This window comes from Lemur catta, chromosome 10 (assembly GCF_020740605.2).
Source record: "Lemur catta isolate mLemCat1 chromosome 10, mLemCat1.pri, whole genome shotgun sequence".
NCBI lineage: Eukaryota > Metazoa > Chordata > Mammalia > Primates > Lemuridae > Lemur > Lemur catta.
Genome location: NC_059137.1, coordinates 4,952,298 through 4,968,278, shown reverse-complemented (window position 1 = coordinate 4,968,278; position 15,981 = coordinate 4,952,298). Strand labels below are relative to the sequence as shown.

The 15,981-nt window shown below is 54.8% G+C and overlaps 1 protein-coding gene, 2 non-coding genes and 1 pseudogene across 3 annotated transcripts in view; 3 read left to right on the top strand and 1 right to left on the bottom strand.

The window, feature by feature from the left end:
- Positions 1–15,734, top strand: part of PRRC2B (proline rich coiled-coil 2B) — an 83,912-nt gene extending 68,178 nt beyond the window's left edge. The window contains 9 exon segments of the mRNA XM_045563714.1: positions 1,008–1,112; positions 1,278–1,458; positions 2,300–2,397; positions 3,359–3,486; positions 3,990–4,230; positions 7,055–7,210; positions 7,772–7,863; positions 9,948–10,029; positions 11,281–15,734. Of these exon segments, the coding sequence (XP_045419670.1) occupies positions 1,008–1,112; positions 1,278–1,458; positions 2,300–2,397; positions 3,359–3,486; positions 3,990–4,230; positions 7,055–7,210; positions 7,772–7,863; positions 9,948–10,029; positions 11,281–11,415 (1,218 nt within the window). The 3' untranslated portion in view covers positions 11,416–15,734.
- LOC123646779 lies at positions 1,948–2,033 on the top strand. Its single transcript, XR_006738029.1, has one exon. It is a non-coding gene; the product is annotated as a small nucleolar RNA SNORD62 (small nucleolar RNA).
- On the top strand, positions 6,006–6,091 carry LOC123646778. The gene has a single exon (XR_006738028.1). It is a non-coding gene; the product is annotated as a small nucleolar RNA SNORD62 (small nucleolar RNA).
- On the bottom strand, positions 14,874–15,719 carry LOC123646582 (annotated as a pseudogene).
- Positions 15,735–15,981: the final 247 nt, after the last annotated feature.

Here is a 15,981-nt window from a genome sequence, read left to right as displayed (position 1 = left end):
CAGGTTGCTTAATGTTCCACGCCCAGGTTTGTGACCTTCCAGTGGGGATAATGTAACTCCTAAGGTCTGGTTTATTTGGCTTTCTTTGGTTCCACGGTCTCCTTTGTGCCAGATACACGCCGAGAATGGTGCCCACTGTCTTTTCCAGGCCCCGTGGAGGGGCCCTGAGAGGGTCTCCTTGGGAGGCCCCAGCCTCACTGCCTGAGGGTCCCTGCAGCCTGTGACCTGACTCTGTTGTAATCCAGCAGACCTCCTGTGCCTGTCCTGCAGACGCAAGCAAGGAGACGCATCAGTCGTGGGCTGCTCAGGGCCACAGCCAAGGCTGCCACGGCAGCATTTTTGTTTGCCGCTCTGTCCTCTCCGCCTGGTGGCAGAGGTGCTTGGTGGATGTGCTGAATGAAGGGGGCTCGCTGGGCAGCACTTCCCAGCAGATTTCAAGGAACGTCAGTGCTGCAGAATGTTGACAGTTGTTGAATGGAAAAAAAAAGTTCTGTGGTCATGCATGTTTGGAAAAGCTGGGATAAACAAATTTCTTTGCCCTGAGATCTCTCTAAGTGGCTGTGACATACCAAAGGACACCAGGGACCTGCAGGCAGAGGGTCTAGCCATTGCATTTCCAACCTCTGCTACCACAGACCTCTTTGTCACAGCTGGCCAAGGGCACACCTTCCCTGGCTGCACCAGGGTATCCTTAGGCCGCATGGCAGGTGCCTGCTGAGCCAGGTGCTTGCGTGCCGGCAGCCAGTCAATTTTTGTGTTGTGGGGACGTGACTGCCCCTGTCTGGAGGACTCGGTGGAGTGTGGGTGTGGAGGTGGCTGTGCGTGGATGAAGGCAGCCATCTAGACGAGAGAGATATGGTTTCGGCTGCTGTCAGCTCCATCGTGGTCTCAAGTGCCCGTGGCCCAAACTGAAGATGTGTTTGGAGGAGTCATAGGTGAATTTGAAGAGTGTCTCATTTTCTCTGCTGCTGTGTGTGTTCCATGGTTTCCTTTTTCCCCCTCTCCAGGCAGGGCTGACCCAGAGTATTCCCATCCTGCGGCGGGATCATCACATCCAGAGGGCCATTGGCCTCTCCCCAATGTCCTTCCCCACCGCTGACCTTACTCTGAAGGTAACACCAGCGCTGAGCTGGGCAGGGGCCCACACTGGTGCCTTAGCCTGTGAAGAGGCAGGAGGGAGGAGCCCACCCACCGCCCTAAAGCTTAGATTTGTGCTGTGCACAGGCATCCCTGGTAGTAATCGTCGTCTCTCGCCCTCCTTTCCCTTGCTTCTGAAGATGGAGTCTGCGCGCAAGGCTTGGGAAAACTCCCCCAGTTTGCCAGAGCAGAGCTCTCCAGGAGGTGCCGGCTCAGGCATCCAGCCTCCGTCCTCCAGCGGGGTCAACTACAGCTCCTTTGGTGGGGTGTCCATGCCACCCATGCCTGTGGCCTCGGTAGCACCTTCAGCTTCCATGCCAGGTATCTCATCCCCCGAGCCGGGCCTTGGGAGCTTTCTCCACTTACTCAAGAGAAATTTTGGATCAACAGCCCTAAATGCCTCGCCTAGGCTTAAGGAGTGTGCAGAAGTCAGAGTTTGATTTTAGGCCGGGTGGTCATAGCTTCCCGTGGGCTGCAGATCACGTGCACACAGGGGACCATGCAAGGCTCTCCCACCTCCTGGAGAGAGGAACGAGCAGCCCTGGCTTTGAGTCAGACCCAGGTCACCTGCCAGTGCTGTGCCACCTCTGCCAGTGAGCAGCTGGCCCTTGTGAGCCACAGCTTCCTCCTCTGTGAAGTCCGGCCAGTGATGGTGGCGCTCTGTGGGGTGGCTGCGCCACAAAGCCAGCTCTTCCCTAGCAGCTGAGCCCTGTCAGTGGTAGCTGTTCTTGTCCTTACTGTCACCATCTTTGTCACTGTGTTTGTGCCTCAAGGGAGAGCATGGGGATTATGAGGGCCCAGCTGCCGAAGTCTCAGTGATGTACTTCCAATAGATCCTTCTGACCCTCCACTGTGGACTCAATAGCAGGGAGATGAAGAGGACATTGACTGAGAGACCGAGGCAGCCCTCAGTTAGACTAAAATGTCCCTCCTGAGTGTTGGTGGGTGGTTAGGTGGGAGGGCGGGCCTGATGCCGCACCTGGCTCCCTGAGGTGTATGCCGTGAGCGGGCATGTGCGGCAACCGAGCAGCCCTGCACACACACGCCCTCACCCCCCAGAGCCCCCTGAAAAGCGCAGGTGTGCGGGACAGCTCCCTGGAGGGACGTGCAGAAACAGCGAGACTTGATCCTTTTCTGCCCCCACCCCCCATTGTGTTTCCAGGCAGCCACCTCCCACCTCTGTACCTGGACGGACATGTGTTTGCAAGTCAGCCCCGGCTGGTTCCTCAGACGATACCTCAGCAGCAGAGTTACCAACAGGTGACAGCAGCGAGCAGGTGGCCTGGGAGCGGGAGGGGAGATGCAGCATGGGCGTAACCACCTTCTTCATTTGTTTGTTCACTGTCTGTCTGGTTTTCTGTGTCCCTCTCATGCGGTGCCCGGCACCTGGCACGTCATGGCAGCCAGAACATATTTATTGAATGAATAAACGAGAGACAAGGAAGAGGAATGGAGTTAAATGCTCCAGACTCTGTTTAACGATCCTTTCTCAAAGTTCTCCCTCCTGTACCCTAGCTGGGGAATTAGCTAAAATGGAATTTCCTTTGGTGATCAGGTATCCTTCTGATGAAGAGAAGAAAGGCCTAGATTCCCAGGCATGGATGTATTAGAAAGAGGTAGTTTAGAAAGGAATAGCTGTTTGTTTCTGTGCAGGACGGCGCACTTCTGTGCTGCGGGGGTGATTTGAGTCTCCCTCCTAATGCTGGTGCTGGGCCTTTCAAAGGGTCCAGCCACCCCCACAGACCCGTGAACCTGCACCACAGCAGTGGATCTCCCAGCAGAGTCTGCTCCAAATGCAGGTTTCAGGTCAGAGGACAGAGGACGTGGCCTGTCCTGATGTCTTTTTCAAAATGTATTCTTAACCATTATTGTTTGTGTTGCAAGATTTTGACACTCATATAACTGGATCAAACTGCATGTAACCTTCTTTATGCACACGTTAAAATTTGTCATTTCGAAATTCAGCTCTGTTGGTATGTGTAGTTAGGATTCCTTCTCGCCGCTGTACAGAATCCTAGTAGAGGAACATGCCGTGGCTTGGGGGTGCTACCCACTCTTCAGTACAGGCTGTACCCCGAGATCGAGGGAAGCCCAGGGAGAACATGCTGGAATCGCATTTGGGGCACTGTCGCACCTGCCATGTGGAGAGGGGCCGGGGAGGTGGGAGGCGGGGCCCACCTAGGAGGGCCTTGCAGTGACCCGCCCGGCCCCTCGTTCCCAGGCTGCCGCCGCCCAGCAGATTCCGATCTCCCTTCACACGTCTCTCCAGGCTCAAGCTCAGCTCGGACTGAGGGGGGGGCTCCCTGTCTCCCAGTCTCAGGAGATCTTCAGCTCCTTACAGCCCTTCAGGTGAGCTCGTGCCCGGGCTGCGGAGCTGGCAGCCCCCTCTGCTCTGCGCCCCCCGTGCTGCCCTCCACCACTCCAAGCCTGTTACTAAAGATGCTCTGGGAGAGGCCATGGTGGGCCTAGATTTTCTTTTCCACGTCATCCTGCCTCCTTCCCTGGCTCCTCCCTCCAGTGCCCCCTCTTCCCACTGTCGCTGGCCTGAGTTGCTCTTCCACGTCTGATGTCCTGTGCTTTGGCATCACAGAGGTCTTGCAGAGCCTTGTATGGCGTGGATGTGTCCATTTGTGTAATCCAGTGGTGCCGGAGGTGTACGTGGACCAGCAGCATCAGCACCTCCTAGGAACTCACTATACATGCACGTTCCCAGCCCCATCCTGGACCCTCGGGGTCAAGCCCTGGGGTGGGGACGGGGTCTATGTCAAGCAGGCCCTCAGGGATCTGGGTTCTTGCTGTGTTTGAGATCGCTATGTACGCCTCCTAACCCTGTACGTGTGTCACTTTTGTAGGTCTCAGGTGTACATGCACCCCAGCCTGTCACCGCCCAGCACCATGATCCTCTCTGGGGGCACAGCCTTGAAGCCTCCGTACTCGGCGTTCCCAGGCATGCAGCCCCTAGAGATGGTGAAGCCCCAGTCCGGCTCACCCTACCAGACCCTGAGTGGAAACCAAGCCCTGGTCTACGAGGGCCAGCTCGGCCAAGCTGCTGGCCTGGGCGCCTCCCAGATGTTGGACTCCCAGCTCCCACAGGTCAGGAACTCAGTCGCCCCGCCCCGGAACACTAAGTCTCTTCCCTTCCCAACTTCGTCCTTCCCTTTTACCCACTCTTGGTATGTGATGGCTCGTGCTGGTGTGGGGCCACCGTGCCTGGTCCTCAGGCTGCTAGAACTTGGCTTCTTCTGAATAGCCCCGTTACCTCCTTGTTCCCGGGACCCAGCTTTGCCTGAGCACTGCCACTCCTGCAGTCCCCCAAACGGAGGCTGCCTCCTCCCTCCCGGCCCTCACGCTGTGGGCATGGGAACAAGGTGGGCCTCCTCTTTGCATCCTCATGCTTCTAGAGCCCTCTTCCTCCTTCTTGCCTGAAATCCCAGCTCTGAAGCCCACACCATAGCCTGTGCCCTCCGTGCCGCCACGAGCTCCACGATGCCACGTCCAACATCTGCTCCAAGCCTTCCTCTCCCTTGACCTGTGGGCAGTATTTGGCATCTTTGGGGCCTCTCCCTCGTTTGGCTGTGGCTGCTCTCCTGTTCTGGCCCTGGGGGTCTCGATGTCTGCGTGGATGAACCCCCAGGTCTTCCTGCCATGCACTCTGTCCTCCCAGCTTGTGACCTCATTGCCATCTGTGCCCTTGTCCACTTCAGCCTCCCACTCTGTCCACACTTCCATCTAGGCTTGGTCATTACCTCCTGTATAATCTGAAGTATAAGGGTCCTGCTCAGTTGTCACCTCTGACTTTTCTAAACCACTCTAGTGACCCAAGTCCAAAATTCTTTAACCCCTGGGACCTACCACCCACCTTCTTGTCATCCCTGTCCCCCAGGGCTCACTTCCTTCCTGCCCATCAGGGCTGCTCGGCATTTGCATTCTCTGCTGAGCTGCGTCTCCCCACGTGGACCCCACCCTCAGCAGCTGTTTCAGACTTGCACCCTCCTCCTCACTGCCTCCTACCCCACCATGACCTCACGTCCTGTGTCACCCAGAACAGAAGCAGTGACAGTCTGCAAGCCTCCCCGGGCACATCTCCCTGCCTATGTCCCTGGGGTTGCCTGGCCCCAGCAGGTCTCCCTGTGTTTCCTATATCTTGTGGCCTTTCCTGTCAGCTTGCAAATGTGCTATGGCCCTGCCCTCTTGGCGGGGGTCCTCCTTTGGTGACATTCCCTGGCAGCAGCATCTGACCCCATGGTCCTGCCTCCCCCCACCACCCCAATCATGTTCTTCACTCAGTTTGGCCTCAGGCCCCTAAGTCTCCTTTGCTGTCCCCTCTCCTCCCTGGTCTGTAAGGTGGCGTGCTCCGGGCCTGTCCTTGGGTCTCTTATGAGACCTGTGGCTCTAAATCCCATCATGTTCTGATCACTTCCATGTGCGTATCTCCAACCCCATCTGTCTCCTGGAACTGATCTCAAATCCTGCGGACTGCCCAGCGTCTCTGCTTTGATGTCTCATGGGATGTCAGACTGGCCGCATCCAAGACAGTTTCCTCCCGGTCCTTCTGGTTGTCAGGCACACCTGCTGCGGTTCCCTGCTTCCCCTCTCTGCCCCTCTGATCCTCCAGCAGGTCCTCCCAGCTCTGCCTTTAAAAGGATTCCGAATCCAGCTGTTTGTCCTCCTGTGCGCCCCACCACGCTGTCAGGCTCCTACAGGGGCTCCTGCCTCATCCCCTTGCTTCTGCCCTGGGGCCTCGCAGTCTGTCCGTTCTCAACAATCCAGATCATGCCACACCCTGAGTCTGTGCTCTAAAAATGGCACATGTCCTTGTCATCTTCCTCCAGCACCGAGCCCAGCGTCTGAGGCTTGGCCACCACAAGTCTCAGTGATGTACTTCCAATAGATCCTTCTGACCCTCCACTGTGGACTCAATAGCAGGGAGATGAAGAGGGCAGTGACTGAGAGACCAAAAGTGGTGCCTCCACCAGGCGCAGTGGCTCACACCTGTAATCCCAGCACCTGGGAGGCTCAGGTGGGAGGGTTTCTTGAGGGAGTTGGAGACTGCAGTGAGCTATGATCGCGCCACTGCACTGCAGCCTGGGCGACAGGGAAAGAAGAGCTTGTCTCAGAAAAATAAAGTGGTGCCTTCCCGTCCCCCTGTCCTGAGAGTCCCCCGGGCAACCTCCCCCCTTGCCCTTGTTCTGGTTGTTCAGGCCTTGCGGCCACCCTCGTCCTGTCATGTCACGCTTCCAGGGGCCCGCAGATCCCAGAGTCCAGCTAGGCCTTGTTTTCTACCACTGTGGATGCAGAACAGTAAAAGAGTCTGGAATTTCATGCTGCACAAAGGAATACAAAGATAGACATGCTGAGCGGCTTCATCTGTTGGACTTGGCTTGGCCATTACTTCCAAAAAGCTTCCTGACTCCCCTAACTTGCTCGTTCCTCGCCCACCCTGCCCAGCACGCACACATGCACACGCATGTACATGGGGTTTGTTGCTGCCCTGGGCAGCCTGCCCTGCATTGCCCACGCCCGGCTTTGACTGCCCTGCGGCTTCCCCGGCACCGTCTGTGCTTCGGTAAACACTCGGGCAGAGGCAGAAGGGGCTGAGGCACAGCCTTTTCAGAGATGTCGAGGAGACACATCTTACACCGTTACCGCCTACGACTGCACCCAGCTTAGTCTGCCTGTTTTCTCACCCCCGTGACACTCCAGCCAGATCTGCCCTCTGCCATCCACAGTGCACAACCTGGGCAGTCTCCGCTGTAGATGGAGCACAAGTTCGGAATCCTGACTATTGTGCGCAGGCCATGCTTTAATTCTTTCGAAGTAGGAATCTGAGGTGTATTTGTGGTCACTTGTGGGTGCGTGTTTTAGGCTTTCTCCGCAGCATCCATTCCTCCTCCTGACTGTCCCTGTCGCCCAGCAGCTGACCATGCCACTGCCTCGGTACGGCTCCGGGCAGCAGCCGCTGATCCTGCCCCAGTCCATTCAGCTGCCGCCGGGGCAGAGCCTCTCTGTTGGGGCCCCCCGAAGGATTCCTCCACCTGGGTCCCAGCCGCCAGTCCTGAACACCAGCAGAGAGGTAAAGGTGCCCCAACCGCCGGTGACCCTGGGGTGGGAGCTTTGTCTCACCAGCCCGTTCCAGCAAGCTAGGACCCTTGTGTGGTGGAAAGTGACAGTGGCTTGGGATGCAGGCTCCTGGCCTCACCAGACCGCTGCTTTCCGACACTACGAAGTCCTTGCAGTCCCAAGGCTCAGGAGCTCCCTGGTTGATGTGTAAGGTAGTAGCGCACACAAGCTCCGGCACATGCAGGACTGCCAGGGCGAGAGGAGGGTGTGCACAAGTGATGCCTTGGGGTTGGCCAAGGCCACGTGCAAGGCCATCACAGGTGTACGTCCTAGATGTGCGTGGTCAGCTCTCCCACCTCACTTTAAAAAGAAAAAATTACTGTGATGGTTCCGGCTTGTAAGGAAAAGCCCTCTTTTGAGTCTGGATTGGAAGGGAGGGGGTTGCAGACTCCTAGAAGGTGCCTCCCTGGAAGTTGTCACGGGCCCTGGCGCACTCTGCGCAGGGTGGGGCAGTGGAGGCTGGGCTGTCTGCAGGGGCGTCACCTGACAGCTTGTTACTGCTTGGTCTCTCTAGTCCTCTCAGATGGAGATGAAAGGCTTCCACTTTGCTGACAGTAAACAGAATGTTCCTACAGGAGGCCCCGTACCATCACCACAGACCTACAGGTAAAGACATTCCCGGGGGGCTGAATGCCAAGTAGCTGAGCGTTTGCTGGAGATGTGGCCCAGAAGATTCCGTGGGCATGGGGAAAGTGGTTTGAAGGGCACCAAAGCCTGGTCCCCTTTGTAGGCTGATGTGTCACCGTGAGCTGCAGTGCTGGGACACACTTGTGTTTCAGTTAACCATGATTAAAATGGTGAATCAGAGAGTGGTTTTGTTTTTAATCATCATCATAAGATGCTCTGGGTTGGGGAGCTTTCTGGAAAGGTAGGAAAAGGATTGGCTAATGTTTTAATAGACATCAGGACTGACCCTGACTACTCAAAATTCTACCCAGATTTTTAGAAACAGGACCCACTAGCCAGGAAGGCAAGACCTTGGCAAGGGGAGGGAGGTGTCTGGCCTTTGCCACAGTCTCTTTCACCGTAGCTCACCCTCTAACCCCCTACCAAGGGACTTGCTACTGCGGGGTCTCGGGGCCATTCCTGCCACTGTAAACTGGCACCCTCTGTTTTTCTCCTTTGTGTCTGTCTCAGTGTCCAGTAAGTGCCTCTCGTCCCCTTAGCTGGGTCCAGAGGTGCCTCTGTCGGGTTATGGTGGGAAACCTGGTCTGGCTTTTTCACCCCCGCTAGGATGTGCTCTGGGCCAGGCCCCGAGGGTTTGTCCAGCTGACTCTTGTTACATGTGGGAGGTTCCTGGAGATAGTTGTGTTTGCAAATGAGTAGCGCAGACACACGAGACCTGCAGAGCCCTGTGAGAGGTTAACACCATCACTCCAGGCACCGTGGGGGCCCTCCATGATTACGCAGGGCCTTGCCCCTGGGGAAGCGCTCCACAAGCAGGTCCCTTTGTCCCTGCTCGGCTCTTGTTGCAGTCACTCTGCCCCGTTGCTCTGCCTGTCAGCCTTTCTTCCTCTGTCACGGCATTCCACACGTCCAGCTTCCTGTCCAGAGAAAGGGGTTTTTGTGACTTTTTCCCCATTTCATCTCATTTTCTGATATTATTTTCCCTTTTGGCTTCATTTATTTTTGTTAGTATGTTTTGTTCTCCTACCATGTTTTTCACACGGGCCAAAACATTAGACCTATATAAAAAAGTTAGATGACGGCAGCACCAAACAGTGAGTATGATTGGAAAGAAAAGAGCTCCAAGTATGAACAGATGCTGTGGTCCCTGCTGCCGTGGCAGATTCTAGCAGCATCTGGCTACAGAGCCTCAAAGAGGCAAAACCCAGAAAACGGAAGCTCACATGACGAGAGTTGCCTGTGCCCATTTAGCTGTAGGAATGGCAGCAGATCATTCTTTGGAGGATATTTAGAAAATATGTCTTAACCAGTAGCCTTTGTTTTGATGGTGTTTTGGGGGCCTGGGGAAATTGGTCTCATTCTGTAAAGCAGTGTTTCCCAAAGTTTTCTGGAAGCAGGGCTGCAGAGCTACATCCTACAAGAAAGGGCTCCCCCGCCAGGTAGTTGGGGTGTGCGGCATCTGAGGTGGCCTGTCGGGGAGTGAGTCAAGAGTCCTGTTCGACCCTGTGCACACAGCATGTAGGCATTTTGACCGCAGAACCTTCTGCTCATGTAGCACCTAATTAACATCCCAGGGAACTAGCTAGTGGCCAGTGGAACATGTTTAGAACCATGTCATACATTTTTGTTCCCCTATCCCCTCTTAAAGTGGTGACTACACAAATACTCAGCACAATTCTTGCTTAGTATCAGGCTTGTCAACCCTTTGGTCTGGGGCCTGCATCGTTTTGGTCCAGACCCTCCGAACCCGCGTGGTGGGTGTCTGTCTCTCCACAGCAGGACGGCAGTGTCTGCCTGAGCAGGGGCCTCGGCCCCTCTCTCTTCCTCGAGCTCTGTCGGGGAGGTGCCGGGTGGACAGCGACCCCCACCCTCTCCCCGCTTCTGCTTCTTGGCTGCCTTAGGTCTCTGGTTTTTTCCATCCGAGAGGTCTATGGACTGCCCAGAGCAAGTGTCTTTGGCCAAAGGGCCCTTCCTTCCTCCTGCCGCCTCCCTGTGCTAGGCTTTGACTCCATTTCTCTGGTGACACGTTGTGTATTCTCAACCCCTGCCTTTGGTTTTTTCAGGCCTAGCTCTGCTAGCCCCAGTGGGAAGCCCTCTGGATCAGCAGTTAACATGGGCTCTGTGCAGGGACACTACGTTCAACAGGTAGAAGATGGCTTTCCAGACCTTTCAGCCCTGGACACTTAGGCCTGTCTCCAAGCACCAAAAGAGGAGGGACTAACCTATTTGAGTGCTCCTTGTGTAAAGAGAGACATGCCCTAGCGGTTCGAGCATGGAACCGGAGCCGGGCAGCCCGAGTCCCTCCTGCAAAGGCATTGCTCCTTTTGACGGGCGTCTGGATCCTTCCTTGTCCTGCAGAGAAGGGAGGATACTGATTCCTCTGAGGAGGTGACGCCGGAAGGTGTACTGTCCCTAGCAATTTGGGGCTGTGCGGGTGCTCTGGGAGACTTGGTTAGGTCTGCGGGTTAGCTCTAGAAGCTGGGCGGGGGGCGCGCGCTGGCTCTGGCGTGTGATGTGTGTCGTCTGTGTCTTGGCTGGGTGGGATCACAGGGGAAGTTAAGTTTTCCTATTTTATAATAAATAGGACTTCTCAGTGTCTTTTTCTGCAGGCACTATTGTCTTCACTGTTGCTCTAAAACATGTACTGGGTGTTCAATAGAGTCAGCATGACTGGCTGGTGCAGGTGGGGGGTCGATTGCTCTGTTTCACTCCTCCATGCTTGGCTCCCCTGGGGTCCCTAGCTGAACTGTGCGGAATGAGCTTCTAAGCTTTCTTCCAGAGCAGGCGCACTGGTTGCTCTGTGACGTTTCTCTGTGCAGAGCCACAGACCGTGGAGGGTGATTGGGAATCTCAAGGTCAAACTAGGGCCCCAGGGAAAGGTTTCATACCGTGGGAGCTGGAGGGTGGGGGCTTGGCTGAATCGTGGCCAGAGATCTGGGAGAAGCAGCTCTGCCTAGATGCCCCACCCCACCCTCAGCACACAGCTGGGGCCTCCAAGACTTGTAGGATGCACCTGGATCTACGTGAAGGGGCTTTTTTGCCTGCAGGGTATGGGGTGCACTGATTTGAACAGGTTCTTCCAATCAAGTCAGCCTTGGGGCCAGAAATGCTTTCACCCTGGGACGTGCCATTGCTGAATTCTTTGTGGAGGACCCAGTGTCTTCCTGCCTCTCCGAATCACTGCACTCAGCGCCCACAGGAGGGGACAGAGACAGAGCAGCCACTTTCCTTACTGGGAGAGTGACTTCTGCATCTGGTCCGTCAGCCAAGGCATGGACTACTGAGGGTAGCTTTCCTCTGCAACTGGGGAGCAAAAAGGGAGTGGTAGGAACTAGGTATCCAAACGGGTGTTTCTGCCTTAGGATCACTTTGTTTTTCCTGTTCATCTGTCCAAAGGCAAAACAACGAGTGGATGAAAAGCCCACCCTGGGAGCCGTGAAGCTGCAGGAGGCCCCCTCGGCCACCTCCCAGATGAAGCGAACTGGAGCGATCAAGCCTCGGGCGGTCAAAGTGGAGGAGAGTAAGGCCTGAAGCTGCCTGGCTGCCACCTCGCCTCGCCCCGCCCCGCTGGGGACGGTGCCACCACTCGGCCTCAACACAGCCGGCACCCGGGAGCCTCACCAGATCCACCGTCCAACCGCCTGGCCCGGACTGAGAGCTCTCCCTCCTCTTCTCCGCTCCTGAAAGCTCTGTTGTCAACCAGCTTGCACCCGTGGATCTATGGCATTGACCCGCTTGCTTTGATACGAAACAAACAAGCAAATGACTCTTCATTCCTGTGTCCTCCTCCCACCGTGACCGTGGAGCGCAGCCCCTCCTCGCTGCCTGCCCCGTCCTGCCGCCAGGGCGCCTTCTCCGCAGTGCTTCTGGCCCCGCTGCCCCATCCCTAGCACAGTGGTTTGGCAGCAAGGTCATTTTAGTTTGAGGCTTTTTGTTTTAAAAAGCAGCCAAGGTTTTTACAAAGGGGAAAGGAAAAGAAAACAAAAATGCAAGCTACATCTGTATAGCTAAACTTTTATACGTTGTCCGCCATTCCCTCCCTCCCCTTCCATCTCTAGCGGTTTCTTTCACCTTAAGAGATGACTCTTAAGGACGTGTCCCCTCCTGCTCCCCGTCAGCTGGGTAACCTTTGAGGTTCTTTAGGATGCTGGTCATGAGCCTCCTGGTATGGCAGCTACCGGCCGTGGACGCGGCCAGTGAGCAGCAGCAGGTAGGCTGGTGTCTCAGTCGGATTCCAGCTCCTGGCCTTAGTGAGCCCAGGGGGCTTCAGGCAGCCCTAGGAAGTTGGTGATGGTTTAGAATTACACAGGATTCCTGTCCCGGGCTCTTCTAAAGCCAGTGGATGTGCCAACCACTGGGCACCAGAGACGAATCATGGAGTCACTGGTGTTTTCCACATTGGCCTGGACAGGGTGAGCTGACGCGCCACAGGCCCCATCGCTGTGCTCTGTTTCTGGGGCTCCGCGCCCCATGCTGAAGGTTGCTGTGTTTTCACACGCACGTCCTTTCCTCGAAGCCTTCTCTAGTGTGTCATTTCCTTTCCTTGCCTTCTGGAACTTGCTGCTTTCTCCCCGGGGTCCCTGTCTCTCCACTTTTCAGCAGCTCGTCACTGAAACCACACAGTGACATTGTTTGGTCAACTCAGCAGCAAAGGCTGATCGTCCCTAAGTAAGGCCACTGGGCGTTTTTCTCCTTGTTCTCCATCTTCGTTCCCAGCGCGGACCCAGGCTGTCGGGGTGGAAGGACCTGTGCTGAGCAGCAGGTGTCAGTCCCACTTGTCCTCACAGCCCGCCGAGCGGCATCCGAGGTGAGCATGTGTTGCAGGGCTGACTAGTTCCACAGCAGCCTGGGAGCCTCAGAAAGGACAGCATCTTAAGACTGCAGAGCCACCTCTAGCAGAATGTTTGTGTGAGACTTTCTATGCTGGGCTTTTGGTGGTGGTTTTTAAATAAGAAACAGAATGAAATCATCCCAGATTCTGTCATTCCAAGGAAAGGGAGGGGGCATTGTCATGCTTCTCAGATGCCCTTTAGGGTCACTGACCAGCCTTCTACCTGCCACCGCTGTTAGTTCCAGAGGAAACTTGGCTTGGAGAATGTGCATGTGAGGAGGCGGGCTGGGAGGGGCCCTGCACAGAGCCTGCGCTTGGTGTCACTGTGGGTGTGTGACAGCTTTTGGGCTTTGAGTCCTAAGCTCCATGTCTAGTGTAGCATATGGGAAGCAGCATCTTAGGAACTGCTGGAGTAACTTCCTGTCTCTCTTCGTGATTCTAAGGAGGTGGAGTAACAGCCTCCACCCAAGCAGTGCCAGGGTGTCGTCTCCGGTGCCATCTGGCTGGGGCCATTTCATTGCAAGATGCTCATGTTTGGTTTCATCTGTACCTCTCAGCAGCCCCTCTTCCTGCCTCACCCTGACCACACGTCTCTTCCTTCTCCGTCCTGAGCCTTTGCTCTCCCAGCCCCTTCTGCCCACCTGACAAGTCCCCAGCACCTGCCTGCGCCCTTATCTGGGTTTTCTCCTCCCCTGCAAGCGTCTGGTCAGGGTCTGGGATGAGTCCTCTGCCCAACCTGCCTCCAAACCAAGCCGTCCCCGGGTGAGTCTGGTCTGCGGGAGCCACACACGCTCAGCTCTGCCTGCACACTCGGGAAATGCAGCCAGACCCACTCACACCTAATGCTGGCCGCGTTATCTGTCGAAAGAAAAAGAAGTTTCCTCATGTTGAAATTGAACAGAACAGTCCCGGATGCCGTTACAAACCAAGACGTGTCCTTCAGGCGAACCTGCCGCCAGAATGACAGTACTTGCTGTTTGGGAAAAATAAAAACAAAAAGGTCACCTTTTCTCTAGCCCTCTTCTCTTACCCCGTGGTTCCCTCCATCCTCCTCCTCCCACCCCAAATAAAGACAAAAAACACTAGAATTTATTTATATGTATTGATGTTGTAGGTCTAGGTGAAAAAAAAGTAAATGTTTCACTGCTCTGTTTATATATAATGTCTGAATTAATTCTGTGCGGGAAAGGCCAGGGAATTGCATGTGAAGTTCAGTGCGTTCACCACCTCTGTGTGACCCAAGCTGCAGTCTCTTCCCCACTGAGATGCAGATTTTAAATTAGACTCTGGGGGGGCAGAGGGCAGGCCTCAAGCCTCCGGATATCCCAACTCCTTCTTGGTCTGATTAAATGCAATTTTTAGTGCAGAGACGTTTTAAGGTGCAATATCTTTCTTCCTTTAACATGGTTTTAGAGCCAAGCTCAAGGTAATAGGACTTAGGATCTTATTTCAGTTCCAAACCCCCATCCTCAGAACACAGACACGTGCAGGGGCTTCTGCCAGGCTGCCGTGGGGCCTTGGCGGGAGAGGTGAAGACCAGCACTTTGCTGCGGTGGGGGGGGGAGGGGGAATCCCCGCCCCTGTGCCTGCTCGTGCCACCTTCCTGTTGCTGGTGGCATTGCCTGGGCCATCAGTGGTGCAGCCAGTGCCCTTGCAGTCAGTAGTGTTTTGTTTTGTTCTTCAGCGTGAGTTCAGAGTGTGGGGTGTGTCGGGAAGGCCTTGCCCACCCTCTTAAGATGCCTGTGTCAGCTGCAATTGGCCTGGTTTGCTTACCTGTTGCTTTCCCCCTTTTTGTTCATGTTATTATTGGTTTCTAACTTGGAATTCAAAGAACACTTCTGGCCCTGGGTTCCTTAAGGGAGAAAACAAAGGATGACTTTATTACATACTAAGAAAAATCCATTCAGTTCCAAGCTGTGGTCATTCCAGCCAGTTCTGAGGATATTGGGTCATCTTGTTGAATGCTGACGTGGGTCCTCTCCACCTATGCCATCACAGGATCTGCCTTTTGGATGGTCAGTGATGACGTTTGTCACTGATGGATTCTCAGAGCCAAGGAGGCTGTGTGTGCACAGCCGTGCTGTGAACTGGCCCACTGAGGCAGTGTGTGGCCGTTGTGGTAAAGCTCCTCCCTGGTTTGGTTCCCCTCTGCCAGGTAGCTGCATGTTGCCCCTCAAATCATTGTTCCTTTTCACTTCTTGCAGAGCAAGCCTGGGTTAGAGGGTCTGTTGTAAATGGCCTTTGACAACCAAGGATACTAGAGTGTGTGCTTCGTCATGTTCTGTGATGAACGAGGAAAGCAGACTTCGAGAAAGCCAGCTCTCCTCCAGAATGTGAGATGGACCTAAGACAAATGGGTCATCCGGGACAGGAGTGGCTCAGTGTGGGGGATGGACACCGTGTCACCTGGCCATGCTCCCCCATGGCCACCAGTGCGGATTTGGGTACTGATCTTCCAGGTGCAGGAGACCTGCTGTTCGGCGTCCTCCGACCTGGTTTGGTGGCCTCCGAGCTGGTGGTAGCTTTCCCGGGGCGCTGTCCTCAGCGTGCTGGGAAGCTCCGGGTGGAAGTTCCTGTCCAGGCTCTGTGTTAAGACTTTCTTCTGTTGTTCAGAGGGGACACTGGACTCCAAGCTTTCGACCTCATGCCTTGCATAGTAAAAAGGACTTGGGGGTTTTTGTTTTGTTCTTGAGGGTTGTGTTTTGTTTTTGTTTCCTTTCGTTTTCATTTTGGCCTTTCCTCTCTTTGTCTTTTCATGTAGACCAGATATTTGAAAGGGCAGACGATGGCTAAAGGTGTAATGTGCAACTTGTTTATACGTTATTTTGGGGAAACTTACCTTGAATGGGAAGTGGAATTCACGGATTCACCAGGCCGGTGCTGGCACACTCACCCTGCGCCTTTTCCCTCCGGTTCAGTACCTATTGTTTCTCCTTTCAAATATGTGATTGTACTAGCTCTTTCCATATGAAAGAATTCTCCTTATTTAAATAAAAAAAGTAAAAAAAATAAAGCTGAACATGCTTTCTCAGGTTGTTTGTCCCTAGTTTCTCAGTCATTTGACTGGAGAGACCTGCAGATGGAAGAGTTCTAATTTTATGAACATGTTGCACAGAAATTAGGAGTGGCTTGGTGAAATGCCTTCAGAAAGCATTATGGGGAGAGGGTAGGCAGGTAATGTGCACACCATGGGGAGGAGGCTGGGGAGTGCTAGATGCTGCCGTGGCTTGGTTTGAAGATGCACCTTAACCACGGGTTTCAATCCC